At 37.0% G+C, this 20,947-nt stretch overlaps 2 protein-coding genes across 3 annotated transcripts; one reads left to right on the forward strand and one right to left on the reverse strand.

Annotated features, from left to right (window-relative positions):
• Positions 1-10,248: 10,248 nt before the first annotated feature.
• On the forward strand, positions 10,249-13,861 carry LOC112187623 (protein-tyrosine-phosphatase IBR5). Its single transcript, XM_024326498.2, has 6 exons — positions 10,249-10,437; positions 10,567-10,808; positions 11,308-11,407; positions 12,530-12,587; positions 12,728-12,834; positions 13,357-13,861. Exons 2-6 carry the CDS (start codon positions 10,572-10,574, stop codon positions 13,671-13,673), a joined length of 819 nt encoding a protein of 272 aa, XP_024182266.1. The 5' UTR covers positions 10,249-10,437; positions 10,567-10,571; the 3' UTR covers positions 13,674-13,861.
• Positions 13,862-15,113: 1,252 nt separating this feature from the next.
• Positions 15,114-19,893, reverse strand: LOC112187008. 2 transcript variants are annotated; one of them, XM_024325613.1, is made up of 12 exons: positions 19,735-19,893; positions 19,065-19,304; positions 18,447-18,656; positions 17,763-17,843; positions 17,531-17,617; positions 17,345-17,440; positions 17,128-17,181; positions 16,725-17,022; positions 16,034-16,571; positions 15,730-15,778; positions 15,588-15,627; positions 15,114-15,481 (listed from the first exon to the last, which is right to left on the reverse strand). In XM_024325613.1, the coding sequence occupies exons 2-12, from the start codon at positions 19,296-19,298 to the stop codon at positions 15,333-15,335; spliced, it is 1,836 nt and encodes a 611-aa protein (XP_024181381.1). In that variant the 5' UTR covers positions 19,299-19,304; positions 19,735-19,893; the 3' UTR covers positions 15,114-15,332. The 2 variants fall into 2 exon arrangements, with proteins under 2 accessions (XP_024181381.1, XP_024181380.1); XM_024325612.1 differs by having other exon boundaries at positions 16,034-17,022.
• Between the last annotated feature and the right edge of the window lie 1,054 nt (positions 19,894-20,947).

Raw genomic sequence — 20,947 nt, forward strand, 5'->3', positions numbered from 1 at the left:
CTGAAGCAACAGATAAACAGAAATCACAGGACATCAAAACTTGAAAACATAAATGAGTGGTGGTGTACATGTGTATCTTAATTGATGGTATATATGTGCTTGTGTAACCAAGATAAAAAGATTATGAGAGTAGCATTTCAAAAATACTAATACACAAATTCTGAGAACCTTTGGGGTAGCCACTTTAACTTCCAGCATTCTATTGCAAAGAAAGTGCTCACTTGATGACACACACTATAGCAAAGAAAGATGTCAGCAATTAGGCATTTTGATATAGTGACAGTGGATCTAACCAGAACTGAAAATTGACCTCACCTTGGCATCTTCAGCTGATGCAAACTAATGTATAGCAAGAATTGAATTATGTTAAACTAGGATGAGAACAATTAAATACCATAACATTTCTCCCATCAAGAAGGAGACTAGCACCGCTTTCGACACTGCTCTGGACTAATCTATCCTTCACCATTATACTGCAATACAGGAATGGACTAGACAAATTAGCAATCAGAGGCTACTTTAACATAAATTTAGCATGTGCAAATGCAAGAAACAAAGGAACAACCATAAGAACACATGTTAATTGTATTCAGCAAAGATATAAACTTTACCCCAATATCAATTCCCCAACCTAAATTAAACAAACAAAACCTAAAATTCGCCGCAATTCAGAACCCAGTACCAATCGAAACAAACCCCAAAACAGTCAAATTGAAATTTCCAGAACCAATTACTAGGGTTAGGGTTAAGGATTCAAAAAATTGAACTTTCAATTAGAAATAGAAGTGCACCTCTGGAATTGAGCTCGACTCTCTGGGCCTCGGGTCGATTGAGATTGTGGGTCTTCTGGCGGACCTAGAGCTGGAGCTCGTGAATGTGTTGGAGATAGTACGGTCGAAGCCCTTCGCCGAGTTTGGAAGGGATTTGTTACCGGTTGGATTGTTGGATTTGATGTTAGCCTGAGCGCAGTCAGAGTAGAGCTCGGAGTTGTTGGGGTCGTGGCGATGGCCTCTGTGTAGAGGTTAATGGCGAGCTCAAAGTGGTCATCGATAAAGGCCTTCGTTATTTCCCAGATCGAATAACCCATTAGGTTTTGGTTGGGGTTTGTCGAGAGGGAGAGAGAGAGAGCTTTCGTTGGGGTTTGTGGAAGAAGAGAGAGAGGTCGGGGTTTGTCGAGGGGGGAGAAAGAAAGAAAGAAAGAAAGTGAGAGAGCTTTGTCAAAGAAGAGAGTAAGGGTTTGGGTTTTGGTTTTGTTTTTGGTTTTGTGTCGAGAGAGAGTGGGGAGCTGTCGAGAGTGAGGAGTGAGGGTTTCAGTTTTTGGGTGAAAAGTTCTTCTTCTTCTTTTTTCGCCTGAATGTGGGTTTCAAGCCCTGCCCTATGAATTTGGACAAGCCCCATAAAGACTCACACAACAGAATTTTATAACAATGTGGTCTGAGTACATGAGTTTTAAATTTGAAATTGTCTCCTGTCAATTTGACTTCCCTCGTTGGGGAGTTGGAGGAAAATGATGGTGGGAAATCTCCTTGCTTTCTGCCAAACATATTAATCAGACCACAGTTTTATTGTTTCTCGTCTTAAGATTACTACATGTTGGGGGAACAAATTTGGGTTTGAAATGGGGTTTGGCACCATAGACATGGTGGGAAACTTGCCGCTAAATTATTTTAGGGTCATACAACATTTTTATTCTTAAACGTCTTCTGAACTAGTTCATTATACCATATCAGGCGACGGGTTTTGTAAAAGCGACATACAAAAAAATAAAAATCAATTAGACGACAGAAAACTATGATGTGTCGTCTGAGAGGTATCGTCTGATTCAATTTTTGTAGTAGTTACACTTATGGAGCACGCATCCTTCTTTACATTGCCAAACCAGTTGTCTGACCTTGTTATCCATTTGTCAAGCCCGGTTCGAGGTCTAGTCTTTTTCTTCTACTCTTTGTTCGACTCTTTGTTTTGTGGCGCAACTGGTGGTGAGTTGTCTTAGCTGCACTCCGCACTCCCTTAGTCGCAGTCACGGTCATTGCTGTTAATAAGCTTAATTTGCACTTCGGTCTTTGCTTCTGACTTCTCGTCCTCGTCCTCATAATCATCAACTTCGACTCACGGAGTTCCTTAAAGCTTGCCCTTAAGGAAAAGAAGAACAATACCGTTGTTGTGATTAATAAACCAACAACGGTGGAGGTGGAGGTGGAGGGAACAGGAGTAGGAGAAATCAAGACTAGGGGCGGAGTTGTGATGTGTTCTCGGTGGATGACAGGAAGAGGAAGAAAATAGATAAAAACACACAAAGGGCAAAAGGTTTTTGAATAAGAGCCATTGTTGGGCAGTTTGAATGAGAGCTTACCAGTGCTCCAATTTCAAGGGAGTTTGCATTTGTCTATTTCTCTTCGCTTTTTATTACTAAATATATATATCACGGGATAGTTTTGAAGGTACTCTCTGGGATATTGTCTTCTATTTTTCATCAATTTTCCACCACAGGTCATGTCTCTTAGAAATAAGCTATGCCCCTCTTTCAATTTTAGAAGATTCATTTTGAGGCAATTAAAATGATGTGAAGAAAACGGTAAGGATGCCACAGTGGTCAGAACAAAGGAGTTAGAATCAGAACAGTATAACCCAGGATGGAAGTGTGTTGGAGTTCAAATGATTTCTTCGTTGAAAAATTTGGTCATTCATATGAGTGAAAATAAGGTTTGTCTTTGCTTGAAATAAGATTTTATTAAGTCTCTGGACTAAGCTATAAATATGATCACAATTTTCACTGCAAGAAAAAAAAACATGGGAAAAGTTGTTGGATATATGTGATTTAATACAGTGGTGCTCTCAAGCAATGGAAAGGTTTGGAAGACACCCTTTATTTCACTTCTTTAGGAGAAATTTACACTCCTCATTTTACAATCAACACTCCATGTTTTCTTTTTTAGTATCTCAACATCACATTTTTACAATTTACACTACAAAAAGTCAAAACTTAAGATACTAATAAAGGAAACATGAAGTTTATATTGTAAAATAGGGAGTGTGAATTTCACTTTCCATTTTATATTCACAAAATGGAGAACGTCAACACTCTTCCTAATCCCATAAAGTGGAGAAAGCAACTAGCCTTTTGTACCTCTAACAAGGATGTCGATTGGACTAGAATTACCCCAGAAATGAGTTCTTCCACTTTGAAAATGTTGTTGAAGATGAAAAAGATTCTTGGATTTATATGGTTTAATGTGGTAAATTATCAAGATGAATGTGTTGTCTAAAAATAAAAGGGAAATACTAAGCAACTTAAGATTGATTGTTTTCTTTTCTCTAGGTTTTGTTTTTAATGACAGATCAACCTCACAATCCTAAGCCACGAAAAGCAGAAGAAAGTAAATTCATATTTTCTGAAAAATGATGTTGATATCGGTGATATTCCAAGTTCGGTTGAGCAAGAACCTTCTAGTTCTGTAAGAGTTAAGTCTCGTGAAATTAATGTTATTCACATTGAACATGATCCGGGACAACGCCCTGCAATCTCGTCATATCTTATTAATGAGTGTGATGAGGTTTAAAGAAAATATATACTTTATGGTCCCTATCAACCAAAATGAGAAGAGTATCCAACGCATCTTTATGGAGATCAAGATCGCAAATTTAATGGAAAGTGGTTTGAAAAATATCCTTGGCTTGAGTTCTTTGATGAGAATGATAAGGCATTTTGTTTTCCATTCTTTCTTTTTGATAGCAATCCTCTAAGGCATTCTTTGTTCACTTCTTATGGGTTTAACAATTGGAGAAAGATCGGTGGAGTTCAATGTTGCTTTAAAAAGCATGTAGGAAATTCCAGCTCCCCACATCATAAGTCTATGCAAGATATGTTGGGCTTAAAACATGAGTGTAGATCGACATATTGATAAAGTCATGAATCCACAACTACCAGAATTGATACAGCAAAATCGGTTGAGCTCAAGGCTACTATAGAGGCTGTAAGATTGTAAGCAAAGCAAGCACTTGCTTTTAGAGGTGATGATGAATCTGCTGAGTCATCTAATCATGGAAATGTTATGTGGTGGATTCCTATGGGAGAATGAATGAGGAAGTTGCAAAAGTCACCTTAGAAAAATGCCCCCCGAAATGCTACCTATACTTCGCCAAGGATTCAAAAAGAAATTCTAAGTATTCTTGCCAATAGAGTTAGAAGAAAAATTCGTGAAGAGGTTGGGAAGGCTAAGTTGTGTCTGCTTGTTGATGAAGCACTTGATGAATCTAAGAAGGAACAAATGGCAATTATCTTGAAATTTGTTAATTCTCATAGGTTTGTTCGTGAACAATTCTTCCATGTTGCAAGTGTTAGAGATACTTGTGCTGCAACTCTTAAGAGTAAGATAGACAATGTTCATACTGAATACAATCTTCAAGTTGAAAATTTGCGTGGTCAAGGATATGATGGTGCTAGCAACATAGGTGGTGAGTGGAATGGATTGCAAGCACTATTTTTGCAAAAGTGTCCATATGAATATTATGTACATTGTTTTGCTCATCGCCTACAACTAGCTTTAAAGATGTGGATGTTGTCTATTTATTCTTTTAAATGTTGACTAGTATCATTAATGTTGTTGACTCATCTATTCAAGAAGTTGAAGTTGTGGAACAAATTGCTGCTGGGGAACTTGAAACTAGAAAGGGAGCTAATCAGACATGCAATTTGGAAAAAGCTGGAGGTACTCGGTGGAGTTCAAGGTATTATGCTATCAAGAACCTGATGAAATTGTATAACTCAACTAGTTCAATTTTGAAAAACATGATAGATAATGGACTCAATGGAAAAATACGTGGAAAGGCTTTGGGTGCTTTCAAAGCTCTAAGATCATTGGACTTTGTATTTTGCTTATTTTTGTTGGACAAAACTATGGGAATCACAAATGCTCTTTATAAGTCATTGCAAGAACAGTCTCAAGAGATCACAAATGCTATGAATATAGTTTCTAGAATGAAGGGTCGTCTTAAAACGTTGAGAGAAGATGGTTCGGTTGATTTCTTTGCTAGTGTTATATCGTTTTGTGACGCACATTCAATTGATGCTCTATATATTAATGCTTGCCATATGGAAGGTACGTGTAGTCTTTCTCAACAACAAAATTGTGTCACTATTGAACATTATTATCGTGCTGAAATATTCAATGCCATAATTGATTTTTAATTGATGGAACTAAATAGTAGATTCAATGAGCAAACAAGGGAACTCTTGATTCTTACTTTTGCATTGGATCCTCGATTTGATTTTTAATCATTTTACATTGACAAAATATGTTGTTTGGCTAAGAAATTTTATCCTCATGATGTGCCTGATTTGAATGATCTAAGAGACTAGTTGGAGCATTTTGAGTATCAATTCTCTGAACTTTCATAATTTCAAGATTTATATACCCTTTCTGAGTTATGTCAAGAATTTGTTAACACAAAGACACAATTCTTGTTGATTGAGAGACTAGTCCATCTATTGATGACTGTTCTTGTTTCTACGGTTACAACAAAGAGAGCATTTTCAGCCATGAAGCTCATTAAGAACCGACTTCGAAGCAAGATGAGTGATGATTTTCTGGCAGATTTAATAACAGTGCATATTGAGAGAGAAATTGTAGATACTATTGATTCAAATTCGGTTATCGATGAGTTTTGTCCTTCAGGTAACAGAAGAGGACAACTTTTTTTTTTGATCAAATAAGAACTTCATTAATAATTAACTGCTTACAACGAGTTTTGGGCGACATCTCTTACTCAGAAATAGCCACTAGACTTCCCACTGGAAACCTATATACTGACTCTAAACTTGCACTACAACTGTATGACAAAGACAACAAGCGCAGGAGCAGTAAATCCTTGACATCTCACCTCTTGTCCAGCCAGTAAGAACTCTAAAACTAGACAACTCACTTGTGTCGACACTAACTCACCAACCAGAGTCCTCCTGACCAGCTTTTGATCGACCAAGCCAACACTCATTGTGACCTAAACTCGACCAAAAGGATTGCCGGACCTTCAAACCTGGGACTAAAGAAAACCCAACACCATCACCACCCTATTGTCGACACCATCCATCCACCACTGCTCCAAAACGCCATCGCCTCCGACCCGATCCCAGAGAGGAAGGACCCACTAGAAGGCCAAGGATGATTGTCTAGCCAGACTGTTTCGCCACCGCTGCTGACCCAACTCCAGAACAGGAACGATCTCCGAGACTGCGACAGAGAAGATTATCTCTGCCACACCATTAGTAGTGTCATATTACCAACAATAAAATAAAACCAAACCCATGGCAAACCTGATCCACCATCGCACCACCACCTTGGTAGCGACTTATTACTAAAAAAAACAACTTAAAAAACAAGCATTAAAAAAACAACCAAGACAGGGCCCAAAATTGAGCCCAAACCCCACATCCAGCCGAAGTAGAAGAGAAATCAGAGCCACCAAACAGGCCCAGCCCAGTTCCTGCACAACCCCCACCTTCGTCCCCTCATTCCTGACATGCCACCACCTGCTACGGACCGCCACCGTCCTCGTGCCCCTAAACCGGTTGTCTCACACCAGCGCCGGTGACCCACCAACTTGGTCGCGCCACCGCCAGAGCTCCACAGCCCACACCCCAATCCAGAAGTCCACCCAACCCAGATCAAGTCGGGGACTCGTAGCGCCAACCCGAAATGGATTGACAATCCCCAATCCAGAAGTCCACCATCTCTGACCATCCAGGATTTGACCCGCCACAAATCCCATCTCCCCGCCCTCTTCATCCCCAGACATGCCGCCCAACCAACCCACAACTTCCACCTGCAAGTATTTAACCACCACCCCCCAGCAACTCTGATCTCCCCTACCACCAGCCATCTAGCAACAAGGGACAACGATCACCCAACAACAAGGCCCGTCCGACGACAGCGTCCATTGACGCGCCGCCGGACGGAGGCAAGAGAGTTTTTTCAGAAAACCCTAGCAGAGAGTTTTTGCCTCTTATGTTAAAAAAAATAGAAGAGGACAACTTAAGTAGTTGAATTTGTATTGACATTGAATATTTAACTTTGAATTGTTTCAACTTTCTATTGTTAGATTTGGGTAACAAAATGCATTTTGTGGATGATATTTTGACAAGTGTTATGCAATTGAGATATTCTATCAAAACAAAATAGACTCTTCTAAATTTTTAAGAATAATTTTTCTTGTCAGCATAAGGTAAAGAAAAATTTTATTCACATATTGTAAAATACTACTTACACATTTCCTACTTAATAAACCACCTACTAACTTTTTTATTTTGACATTTTATTAGAAACACAACCTCAAATTGCTTAAACTATCCTCATTCACAATACACTGTACACATTTTATTATTATTATTATTATTATTATTATTATTATTATTATTATTATTATTATTATTATTATTATTATTATTATTATTATTATTATTATTATTATTATTATTATTATTATTATTATTTTATATATATATTATTTTTTTTATACCATCTTAATTTGAAGAGAACCCGTAATCTTTGGAATTAAGATCACTATATCGAGTTTCATCTTTACCTCCATTGACCTAAAGTTGCCCAACTATTCTCATTGCTCTTGAATTCTTTTTGAAGTAAAACTCCTAGTTTGTCAAATTGATTGGCAAAGCTATTTTCCAATACAAATGTCAGCTTATTAGTCATTCCTAGAATCATTGTATGCATTTCAAATAAGATGCCAACAGACAGAGATGTGTTGGAACCTTCAAAAGTGTGAATATAACAATTATAGAGTAGAGATTAAATTATAAGGACGTGATACGATATCGTCATACACCCTATAAAACCGATATATGGAGAATCTGGGACCTTGTTTATCAAACAAGTTTCAATACTATCAAACAACAATTGAAATTCAAAACCTAAAATTTGTAGCTAAAGTTCAGTCAAAGATGGAGAAGTCATACCTCAATTGAGGGTTGAGAACACCGATATCATAATCCATAACGCTGTTGCCGATTTTTTTTTGGAACTATGGATGTTCATCAATCAGTCTCATTAACTGTTTCTGACTGGTTTTAAGTGTGCATCTTCATTCACGTCATTTATGTACGTGATAAGAAAACTTTAAAGCGGGATGATATATTCCAACTATCTTTCTTTATTTTTCATATAAATGTCTCTTTTGGTAATTTAATATACTCATAAATTCTTATGTCGGGTGTATGAAAAAATGGATGTGTATTCAGTATTTTGCAATGTATGAATAAAATTTCTCTAAAGTAAGGGGGGTGTATTGTATTTGGATTTGTGCAGGCTTTTTTTAAATGATAGACTTTTTGAAAAGTCCACAGACTCTTTAAAAAGTTGATAGACTGTTATGTATTTCTTAAAACCATTGATTTTAGCAACAGACTTTTATTGATTCTTGAAAATCTATATACTTTATTATGAATGACTTCTACAGATTTCCTAGGATATACAAAATATAAAAAAAAAAAAAAAAAAAAAAAAACAAATGCAGTCCAAACACAAAACAAAATAATAACTTGTTGTCTCTTCAATGCTCCAGTATTTTCTAATAGAAATTGACTCAAATAAATGATTGTTAGTCTGTCTAGCGAGTTTGTTCTCATTCCTAATCTCCCAACAACCTAAATATACAATATATATCACTTGATGTTTATGGTTAGTTATTCTCATCAATTTTGTTTTCGTCGATTAACATATATTATTATATTGTAGCAATATTGGTCAATCTTGATCTATAATCAATCAATTGAAATTCAATTGTTCAACTTTTTTTGAACCATAATATAAATTCAAATTAATGAGAATAATTAATTAATTAATAAGATAAAATTGAGTATGGTTCAAGGTCTGAGGGTTAGACCACAATATTTGAGTTTTAGGGTTTTATAAATCATTTTTATTGCTATCAGAGTTCGTAGTATCACAATTGAAAAAAAAAAACAAAACAAAAAAAGCACATTCAACAACTATACAATGAACATGTTGGGTATCAAAAAAAGTTGATATCATAAAAGATTAGAGAAAAGATAAAAATTAAGAAAGAGAGATGATTAAGAACAAACTTCTTCGTGCGTAGAGAGAAGAACTTTGATAGACCTTTTTTTTTTTTGAAGAGGAAACTTTGATAGACTTTTTGAAATCTTTGGTCTGGAGGCTGGAAAATTATTGGAGTTTGGTATGAATAGTTAACACTACAAAGTCCATGATTATCCATGATTTTCTAATTCCATAAGTATGAATGATATTTTGAATACCTCTGTACTTTTATTCATTTTTAAAAGTCCTAATTGAATACCCCTAGATTTGGGTGGAATTCATGAAGTCTTTTACAATCCTAATTGAATACCTCAAGACTTTCATGGACTGTTAAAAGTTTATATTGAATACACCCAGACTTTTCAATTCCATAGATTTCTTTAAAAGTTCCACTAATTCCATATACAATACACCCCTCTAAATGTAGCCGACCTTAAATTTTATTCCTTGTTCCGTGCCTGATGGCGGGCTTTAGTATAGATAGTGAAAGTGGTTCATTGAATATGGGAAGTGGAGCGTGACAAAGTTATTGACTTAAGTTGATGAACCAATGATCTTGTATGCATTAAGACAACCATTCACATCAAACTACTAGACATTTCAATTTTACATAAAGCATGCAAGAGTGTTGGACATTTCAATTTTACGTAAAATTTGTGAATTGTAGTGATTTTTTTTTTTTAATAAATATTTTGTGCTAAACGTGTTCTTACTTGTACTTCTAAATTAGTTTTTCACTAAAATGTGACATAGAAAAGTGTATAGCCAAATAACCATCAAATAAATCACTTCCTTTTTGCTAAAGCCGTAATTATTTAATATTTATCCATCAAGTTTACTAAATTGAGAAAATCTGTCAAGTCATCGTTTTATCCCAAGTCAAGATCAAACCAAAAGAAATTGACTAAACCAGAAGTTGGCATCCTAGAAGCCACGTGGCACCACACCATTGCTCAAATTAACATAGGCGCCAGGGCAAAGAGCAGTGGTCCTAAGGAACACCATCATTGGGTACTAATGGGTAGGGTTAGGCCCCCTATGATGGCCCACCATTGTGGATGATGATCATCACCACCGTACATAAGTAAAGATTGAAACAGAATCACACGGTTCTCAACAACAGCACCAAGAACCAAAAGCCATACAGAGAGAGCTCACATATCCAAGTCTTCTTAGAGAAGGGCATATATTTATTATTATAAAAACAAACACGCGCTGCGTTCTGATCTCTCGTGGCTCTACCTTTCTCTGTTTCTCGCCACCGTCTTTAGCTCACAGTCCCCCAGAGGCCAAAGCCGAAGCCTTTATATAAATCCGATAACAGCCAGAACCCAAAAAGAAGCTTCCTTGCAACGCCCGAGGAGTAGAGGTGGGGGTGGGGGCACAATCTCCGAGACCAGCTTCGATTCTCCGAACCCGCATCTGTTTTTGTGTTTGTTGATCTGGGTCTTTGTTGTTTTGTGATTTAGAGGCGTTTTTCTCATCTGGGTGTTTTTAGGGATTATGAGGAAGAGGGAGAGGGAGAATCCATGTGGGGTTTGTGGCCACTATCACAAATACGAGGAGGGAGAGGTCTGCGGCATCTGCGGCCACCGTGTTCCGGCTGTTTCCGAGAAAACGGCGATCCAAGTTAGCGCCTTTCCGTCCGAGATCCTGCCGGAGTTTCTCTACTTGGGCAGCTACGACAACGCCTCTCGCTCCGAGCTTCTCAAGACTCAGGGAATCTCTCGTGTTCTCAACGTGAGCCCTTTTGCTCGGAATTTAGCTAGGTTTAAAGATTGAGTTTTCGGTTTTTTTTTTTTTTGTATCGAATTTGTTGGATTGTTGCCTGCTTAATGCACATTATGTCGATTTTGATCGGAGCTTTTCAGGGAACTTGTAGGATGAGGGTGTGCTTTTGTATATGAAAACAATAGGGAATTCAATAGTAACTATGTTCTGATAAATTGAATGCATGGAGATTGAAAGCTAGCACAGTTATCGGATTAAACAAGTAAATAGTAGCTTTGATCAAGGACAAGGAGGGTAAAGGTGATCCTGGATGTTTAGCTTTCTGCTTTACTCAGTAGTTTTTTCAACTTCAAGGATCTGTGAGCACTTAAGAGTGCGAAAAGACATAGAAGGTGTATTTGGGGCTATCCATGTGATTGTGAATGTGGGAACTGCCATTTCAATTTACTGGTTTGATTTAGTCTCCAATAATTGAAGGTTTAACAATTCTGTCTTTCTCCTTTTGCAGACGGTACCTACTTGTCAAAATCTTTACAAGAACTCTTTCACCTACCATTACCTTCAAGATGACAAAACTTTGCAATTTGAGGATGCAAACCAATTTTTAGGTGTGTATTCTCTTTACTTCAATTTCTTGTTTGAGAAGACCTTTTTCTTTGCACGATGGATTCGTATACCTTTTTTTTTCTGCACGATGGATTCATATATGTTGGTCAAAGGCTTAAAAGTATTCTACTACTTGTGATGGTTTTGATGCTGGTTGTTAGTTTATTATATTTCTGCTCATAAGCATATTTCAATAATACTGATCGTAAAATTCGAATTATATGTCAAAAATATTTCAGTCATGGGAAATTGACAGTTGATATCTTTCAGTTGAAGGATTTGGGGCTCTTTTGCAAAAGTGTCATTAAGGAAGTTTCTTACAGTTAGTAGTGAGGACCAATCTTTACTTCCTGTACTGACATGTATGCATCTGAAATTACCGTTTATCTATCTATCTGAGTGCATTTGCAACTTTACTCGTTCTTAGGTTTGTATCAGAACAAGCTTGTAGACAGATACAAGCTTCATGAATAAGATTAATCAAAGCATTTAAGTCATTTTCCCTGATTTAAGTAAATACTGAATTTCATCGAATGGTTCTTTCATTTAGTACGCACTGATTGAATCCTTACATGATTGCTACTATGAAAAGATATGTACTATACACCTGATTGACACCTTATTTGATTTCTTATTTTATTTGACCAACTTTATGAATTCTACTGTCACATTCTGTTTCAATCCGCTGGGTTCATCTTCTTTGCAATGCAAAACAGTTTAAGGTTACTTGTCAGTATCCCAATCTCCCTTTCCTCTCATAACCTGCGCAGAAAGAGAATTGGCATAATGAGACTTTTTTGATGAACCCCTTCCCTTCTGATAATTTGTTGAAAGAAACCTTTTTAAATGTTGATTAAGCAGTAGTTGACTAAATCAATACAAGAACATACAATCAGTCCGTGATGTACAGTTACTGACCTTTTGGTTTTCGTTGCACAAGCATCAATTGAAGTCTGTTTGCAGCAATTAATTACAGCAACAAATCCAAACATCATTTTAATTCTCACTAGTAAATGGCTTCTTTGTTAGACTTCAGAATTACATTCTAGCTTGGATAATGTTAGGCTAATTAGTAGTTCCTCTTTACATAGCATTACTTAAAAAAACTGTGCTTTATGTTGCAGAGAAATGTGAAAGGGATAAAGCTCGTGTTTTAGTGCACTGCATGTCAGGAAAAAATAGGTGAATTACTGACATCATGTATCTATTTACTATTCCCTCAGTATGCACTGATCCAGACGCACATGACCTGTAGAGCTCTTGCAGTCATAGAAGATCTTTCTTGTTTGTTTTATGAGATCTAACATGGTTCTTTCTGACAGATCCCCAGCCATCGTAATAGCTTATTTGATGAAATCGAGAGGATGGAGACTAGCACAGGCTTATCAGTGGGTCAAAGAACGAAGACCAGCTGTTGAATTAACTGAAGGTATGCACAGCTTTTATGGAAGATATGTTTCAAGTTTCAACATTTATTGAATGGGGCATTCAATTGAACAATAAATTTAGTTTTTGGAACTATAATAGAATTTGAGTTGGGAATTATTAATAGGCAAAGCCAATCATATTTTAGAAACTAGTTTGAGTGTATTGAGAAAGATAAATACTGATATTGCCGACTGTGATTTGATTTGGTTGGATGTGGAAATTGGGAATGCATCTTGCTTCTACATGTTGCATCTAGATGGGACGTGAACTTTCTCAGGATGTATACTACTTTTGTTTATTGTCGTTTTGGTTGGCAAATTTTAAGAGTTAAAATCCTTGTTCTATCCTGACATAAACAATAGCTCTTTCCATTCCTATCCTATTTCTCTTCCCACCTTTGCAGTGTTTGAAAAATCAAAGACCTATCAATGATTTATGCTGAAAGCCTTTAATCTTAGAGTAGATTTCATTTGCTGTTTGGAATAATCATACAGCTTACTTTCATTTGTGTTTGTGGATGTAGCTGTTTATCGGCAACTACAGGAGTATGAGGAGAAGATCTTTGGGTCAATTGACAGTACCAACCAAACGTTGGCGGCCTTCCCGCCAGTAGCTGCACCTTCATTTGGCTTTGGTTTCCCCAAAGCTAGTGATGGAGTTCCTATCCCTGCATTCAACAATGTGAGCGCTCCCTCCATTTTTGCTAGACCCACCTCAGATATCCCTCCACAGGAGTTTACATTTGGAGCTGGCCAGACTCAAAGTAATATCTCAGGAAGCCCTTTTACTGCCAGTCCTCCAAATCCAAATGCTACTGATATTTCTATGGATAGTACTTGAGATTGCTGTTGCTACACCCTTTGCGGATCAACTGTTGGATGGAAGGAAGTTAAGTGCTGACTCCAATGAGTTTTTTTTATATTTGGATGTAAAGTGGGAGTGACTGCTCATATTTTCTTGACTTTCAATGAATCTTTAGTTCACAATATTTGACAGGGCGGTAATAGTATGATGGGTTTTTTCTCTTCTCATGTTTCAGTTAACAATTTTTTTTCAATCGATGCATGACCTATACAAAGTTCAATTACATACTTTAATCTACTTCATCTACCGAATTGAAGAGTGTTTTTGGGAAATGCAGACTTGGCCCAATCTCATCTTCCCCTCGATCAGACTACATTTTGGTTCCACTCTGTTACCTCTCCCAGCGTCCTTCCTTTGTAATGAAAGATAAGGTGACCGCAAAACAGTGAATGTATCTGGAAGTCATGTGTTTGAACTTTAAAGTGTGCAAGCTTCACAAGTTCACCTAAATCTACTGTATCACAATGAGTATTCTTTTGAAGCATGGCAAGATTTAGCTGGTTTATGGTGTGTGTTCCAGAGTGTAAATCATCCATCTGGGAATAATTTAAGATGCTATTTTTGATTCTGAACAGGGTCTGGGATGCTAACTCCGACAATTCTCACTGTTTGATAATGTGAAGAATTGACCTTCAGATATGGCCACGAAAAATTCATCGGCAAAAATAAATGCTGACGCCTCTTTTTATAGGGATAACAAATTCGCCGCCCAAATCCATTTGCAGAGATGAATATTCGTTGATAATGTGATCCCCACACACACACACACACACATATATATATCCAGAGTGAGACTGAAATTGATGAACTCACTTAAACTAATAAACGAATTGAATCTGTCCACCCTGAATTGTATTAGTTTTAAGGTAGTTATCAATGTCTTAAAGGTCATCAATTTGGTTGAAATTTTGCAGAAATGATCTATACATTAGTACCTAAAAACTGAACAATCGATATGTGGATATGAGACGGAAAAGTGACTCTAAACTCAAATCTCACGTTAATTTCAGAGTGAGGCCTCACTCTGGATAAGATGTGTGTGTGTGTGTATTTGTGGATCACGTAACTTGCTCATTGAGAATTGGTAACGAGAAAGTAGAAACTATAACACTCAGTGATCAACGTTTGAAACTCTGACGGCACGTTTACTTAATTAGAATGGAAAATAATCATGAATCGGAGACAAAATGAATCAGTATTGATTCCGGATAATTGATTCCTAAACTCATCTCCCCCCTTAGTAATTAAATTCCTTAGTATTCAGGAATCGATTCCTGATAAAGAGATGAAACCTATATCTATTCCGATTCCTTCATGTGTTAGTATGCGCAAAAATTCTTTTATCCGGAATTATTCCGATTCCTTCATGAGTTAGCAAACAAAGGAATATTTTTACCCCGTAATCATTCCCTCTCATTCCAAGTAAACGTGCCCTGAATCTATATCAGCCACTATTGTTTACAATATATTCACCCAACATGTTCTATTACAGATAAATGTTCTACATAAACAAACATGTTACAATGCCACACGTTCAATGTGTAAGCAGTACATGAAGCACAATACAAGGGAGATTGCAGATGGTAGACTAACTTTTGTCAAGTCTTAAGGCACTGAAGATTGAAATATCCTGGACTAAACAGTAATACATGTCTCCAGGGAAGACTTGGCAAGCCACAGTAAGGCCGGATCATCCCGCGTCAACACTAGATAAGTTTCTGGTCGTCCAATTTCATCCACAACATTTTCATTGAAGCCAATCAGAAACAGAAATTCCATGGCAGCTGCAATCACAAGTGAAGGGGAAAAGAAAACAGGTAAACGCAATTGCTTCAACAATGAAAACATTCTTAGAAAATATGAAATTCCAATGTAAAAGAAGTTGCAGACCTTTGTAGTTTGTGACATTCTTTTGAATCATGGGATTAGCCTGCCATGCATCAATAATCAGAATTTGGAGAAACATTTACGAGGAAATTCCAATGTTCAAAGTTAAACTCGATGAAAGAATTTAGGAGACAGATGTTTGTACCTTGCGCAGTCTTCTGTATTTCGATTCACCTGGGTGTTCAAGAACATTCCTGCCCAAAGATAAAATAAGCTGTGATCAACAACTCATTGCAGAATGTACAACTACAGATGACCTATCAATGCATTTCTATTTTCTTTTGTGGGCTTTTTGAGTTTTAAGTTTCCTCGGAGAAAGAATTGAAAATAAGAGTCGCCCTATATCCCATGCCGGTTGTTATATAGTTACAGTTATGTACAGTCCTGATAGTTTTTGTGTGTTCATGAAGACAAGGAATGAATCAATGCTCAAAATTAAGTTATTGTACCTTATTATCTTAAATAGAGTTTGGAGGACTGTGGTAGCTTGTGTGGGATTAACCTCAGCTTGCAACATCTCAATGGTCTTCTGCATACGTTTACAAGCAACTGAAACAGGGTCTTGAATTATTTGAATTTCTTGATCATCTGGATCTGGTTCATCGATCTGCATACTGGATATTTCATTTGGAAGCACCAAATTATCATTAGATCTAGATACTGGCTGAATAATGCCATTTGACATAGAGGCATCAGGATCGGGTTCTTCATAAGCCTTCCTCAAATTCGCTTCATATTTTGTAGTTTCAGTAACTAAAGACTCATCCTTGCCAGGTCTTGTGATATTTCCATTTGAATTAGATCCCAAATCATCCCGCTTTACATCACAATCATCAGGATCAGGTTCGTCTACATTATTCCTTGGTTGAAACCTGCTTTCCAAAATCTCCATCTCCTGAGGGTGTAAGGGTTCAGGTTCAGCTATGATATCACACTTCAAACAAGATTCGAGATTATCAGGATCAGGTTCCACATTTTTCCTGCTTCCTGTAGATTTTGAGCAAGATTCATCAGTTCCTTGAGAATCATCAAGACTGGGCTCAAACTTGTTCTCATTGCCAAAACAGTCATCAGGGTCAGGCTCCAGATCATTTTGCCCTTGAACTTTGTAAGAACTTTCAATCTCCAAGTCCCTTTTACCTGAAAAGTTCTTATGCTTGTCTTTTTCATGCACATGGAACGCAAAACCATCAAGATGTGACTGTTCATGTACCTCGGAGATGCTATCATCAGAAGCAGTTGCCAGTCTATGATAAGCAGCAGCAACTGAAGATGCTCGGGCACTGGCCAGTTGATCAGGCTTATTTCCTCCAAGCTTGTGAGAAGAATTACCTCTCTCTCCAACATAGGAATTTTCATAATGCTCTGTATACCTAGCTCCGCTTAGTGTGTGACCTCTTGATCTCGTCCAATCTAAACTCTCAGCTTCTTGATTCAACTATCCAGAAATAATACGATATAAAAATAAAGTCCATTGAAATGCATAACAATAATGGAAAACCCAACACACAGTCAAAAGAACAATGCACGCACAACATCTTACCTGTTTATCAAAAGCATAAAAGGTTGCATCATGTTCAGAGTATATCATGTGAGCCTGAAATGAATATAAGAACAGTATGAGGTCCCCAAGACAACAGCACAATATCAATTATCACGAAACCATGCAAAATCCACACAAACCTCTGTACCGCTAAAGATAACTTTTATCCATACAAAATATATGGACAAGCTGGAAATTTCATAAATATATAGCTTACAAGCTCATGCAGAAGAGTTTTCTTGATACTTGCATACTTCCGGAAACCCTTAAGGTCATCAGTTCGAAGACGCAGAGATATCTCCTCTCCCTTATTCTGTAACAACAAACAAGAGTCAAAAATGAAATGGAGAGTAAAAAAAATGTAGTGCTGATATTTCCATTCTGATGCTTAGAGTGCTATTACCTTGTTGAAGCCGAGAAGGCATTTGGGACTTATGCCAACATAACCGACCGGGGCCATCTCAGTCATGATTCCCACATGCCAGCAATGCTTTTAAAAAGAACAAAGAGAAGATAAAATATCAGCGGTGGCCCTAGCAAAATATACTAGGGAATTCAATTATCAAAACTATACACAGCATACTTGATATACTGTTTATTACAAGTATAATATATGAATATGTAGTCAACGATACCTTGTTCATGATAGCAACAATTCCAGGATCTGCAGCAAGCATGTGCATTATTTTCAGGGCCTCGGATGCTGGAGGGTTCAACTGCAGACAAGTAATCATAAATTATTAGTACAGATGAAAAAAGAAAGGCTAATACAATCCATGCATACTTTAGAAAAATGCAATGTTTTGTCCGACAAACATGGTGTATATTTGATAGTGGATGAAATTATCTCTCTCTAGACCCCAAAAACATGATCATCAAGATCTGAAAGCAAACATTCCTTTTGGAAATTATTTGCATACTTCTCCACCTAATAAATAGGTGCTCTATCTTCCAGACTAACAATAACCTGTTAATGGTCAAGACTAAAAGCACCACCAGCATAACATATGACTGTATGAGTCAAAGATGCCATTGCTGCCGCAGATTGAGCTATATTTTTGTGTCTATATAGCTCATACCTTGTGTCCAGTTTATATGCACCATACCTTGTGTCTATATAGCTCATTACTGGATGTCGTACTACTCAGTAACTTTCTCAACAGTAAATAGGTTGGATGTGTGCCTTCCTAGGTGAATTTTCTATTCAACAAATTAGATGGAAAATTCTTTCTTGGTGGCCTCACACCTAAGATTAATAATAGCAACATCTTCCCAAATTGCTTTGTATATATAATTTTTGAGTAAGAAAAGATGAACACCTCAATTCCTGGAAGTTGAAGTGTGCGGAAATCACTAAAGATATAAGGTCCTTGTGGAAGTTTCAGGGAAGTATGAGGCCTATCAGACATTCTCTGCCTCAGTCTCTTTTCCTCTTCATCAAATCCTGCTATCCTTAAGTTTGCCTTTGCGTTTTGTAGAACTTCGTTGACCTCATTCTCAAATGCTCCCATCATTCGAATGGACTTGCCCTGAAAACAAAAAAATGAAACAATTTTATCAAGCAACAATATTGGAAATTCACTTACAGGAATTTAATCTATAGCAAGTTAAAGCCACTCTTTATTGCCTCATCACATTTACACACGTACTTCGTCAGTGAGAGTTGCATAAATATTAGAAAGTTGCTTAAGCATATATGTTGTCTTAGTCAATAGATTAGACCTTTGTTTTGAACAGAAATGAAATTTGCATAAGCAAAGTTAAACAGAAGACATTGCCAATATAAGAAAAATTAACTCAAGGATTGCACACCAACGAGTCTTATAGACAAAGTAAAATAACCAAACTATACAAGCAGTATCAATACGTAGACAATTCTTTATTTATCAGGGAGATACAAACTCATATATTTGAACAATAACAACCGCATATGATACCTCAAGGATAGAAGTTTCTTGTAAACTCAGGCGCTCATGCTCATCGGAGAAAGGAGACAGCAATCTCGAGGTTTTGTTGGGCAACTGTGGCACAATTAACCTCATTGTATCTGCTTTGACATTAGTCAATCTTTGCAGCTCCTGCCCGAGCTCCTTGAGAGTTGCATCAGGATCGATCTCTACAGTAATCTTGTTTCCTCTCCATATTACTTCAACGTTGTGTACACTTCTCATGTTGTCCTGCAACACAAGGGGTGAGAAAACTTGTGTTGGACCATGCAGAGCTACCAATAAACCCTAAATTACATGCTTAAACTTTCGAATTATATCTACTCATACGAGTCGAATCAAGTAACACGATCACACATAAAGTGTGTCAAAAACAAAAACCCAAAGAACCAAAATCAAGTCTTTCCATTCCTACCACCAAAGATTCAAGAACCAAAAACAGAGGGTGAGATTATAAAGAAACCAAGATGGATTCTTTAAAACTTTGAACAGAAATTAACATCACCCAGAAGCACTTGGGGCCAAAACCAGATGAAATTTCAATGAAAATCAGCTCAAAGTACTAAGAAACTATGAATGATCAAATCAATACTTCCAAAACTAATTAAGCCGGAGATGATGGAATTGAAAGAAACCCAGATCGGGAATTCGGAGGACTTACTCAGATTTTGATCGGACTGTGTCCAAGATTGTGAATAGCGGATATTCTGAGAGAATTGGATTTGTCCTAAAAATATCAGCTCAAAGGTTTATGATTTCCAAAGTGGAAGACTTGTGGAGGTCAATTTGCTTATATACGCATGGGAGCGCAGGATAAGAGTCGGCGTACGTTAGTGTTATAATTGGGGAGTAATTTCTAAAATTAACAGAAACTGTGTGTGTTACGTCTGTGCTGGCGTAGATGTAGAAGGTTGTAGAATCAGGGTCCTTTTCTTTTTGTCGATTTTTTGAGTTATTTAATTTCTGATCATCTTTTTCTATTACTAAAATTCACATTTCGATCATCCACCAATAATCCTTTTCTCTTTTCTCCACCCCAGATCGCCACCAGTCTCAACAATCTGTCGCATTACGTCAAACAGTGAACATTATATTTTTTTGCTGACTTTTTAATGAATATTAATTTTGTTTTAAAAAAAAAAAAAAACTCCGCTTGTGCCGTCCAAATCATATTAAATGATTTTTTGTTGTCTTAGCATTGAAATTGCTACGTTAAATTTTCGGTGCTACTTTGTTGATTCACTATAAACGTCTATTATATTGTGAAAATCACTTTTTTTTTAAAAACTCTAAAGCCATAGAAAAGTTGTAAAAAAAAAAAAATGAACTGTATTGTATATATTGATGATGATGGAGTAAAGTAGCGTCATTAGTGGGTAAAAAAACGTATATAAGTACATGATGTTTGCAGCAACACCGATCGAGGATTATAAAACAAAATCCAAGATGAAAGGGAAAAATAGATATACAAATATATATATGTTCAAACTGCACCTCCTATTAGGCAGCATTTTGATATGGGTTATTATGCTAAATGGTCGAATTGATTAATTTCTAAAGGTGATTTCTGTGTCCCTGCCTGCATGGTGTGGCTCTGCTATAACCCCCTGTTATATGGGTTTGCTACTTCTCGTAACAGACGTCCTCGTTTAATAAAGGTATTAACCTTATTGTTAATGTAGTGTTTGCTATTAATCTCATAGTTATCATCATCATCATCGTCGTCATCATCTGCACTCTTCAGACGGAGGTCCGGCCGCCCCGCCTCTACTTCTTCAACCACAATCGACAACAGAATCACCACGACAACGGCTACCCAGAAAACAGTAGCAGTACTGATTCTCTTTGTCGTTGTTTTGGAAGCTGTAGTCATT

Source organism: Rosa chinensis, chromosome 2 (assembly GCF_002994745.2).
Source record: "Rosa chinensis cultivar Old Blush chromosome 2, RchiOBHm-V2, whole genome shotgun sequence".
Classification (NCBI taxonomy): domain Eukaryota; kingdom Viridiplantae; phylum Streptophyta; class Magnoliopsida; order Rosales; family Rosaceae; genus Rosa; species Rosa chinensis.

What these genes read in the sequence shown, in the direction of transcription:
- LOC112187623 (XM_024326498.2), top strand. Translation starts at nt 10,572, where the DNA reads ATGAGGAAGAGGGAGAGGGAGAATCCATGTGGGGTTTGTGGCCACTAT. An exon ending in GGATGCAAACCAATTTTTAG is followed by an intron (nt 11,408 to 12,529) that starts GTGTGTATTCTC and finishes TTTATGTTGCAG; the next exon opens with AGAAATGTGAAAGGGATAAA. An exon ending in TGCATGTCAGGAAAAAATAG is followed by an intron (nt 12,588 to 12,727) that starts GTGAATTACTGA and finishes TCTTTCTGACAG; the next exon opens with ATCCCCAGCCATCGTAATAG.
- LOC112187008 (XM_024325612.1), bottom strand. Translation starts at nt 19,298, where the DNA reads ATGAGAAGTGTACACAACGTTGAAGTAATATGGAGAGGAAACAAGATT. An exon ending in AAGAAACTTCTATCCTTGAG is followed by an intron (nt 18,657 to 19,064) that starts GTATCATATGCG and finishes TTTTGTTTTCAG; the next exon opens with GGCAAGTCCATTCGAATGAT. An exon ending in AATACAGAAGACTGCGCAAG is followed by an intron (nt 15,628 to 15,729) that starts GTACAAACATCT and finishes GATGCATGGCAG; the next exon opens with GCTAATCCCATGATTCAAAA.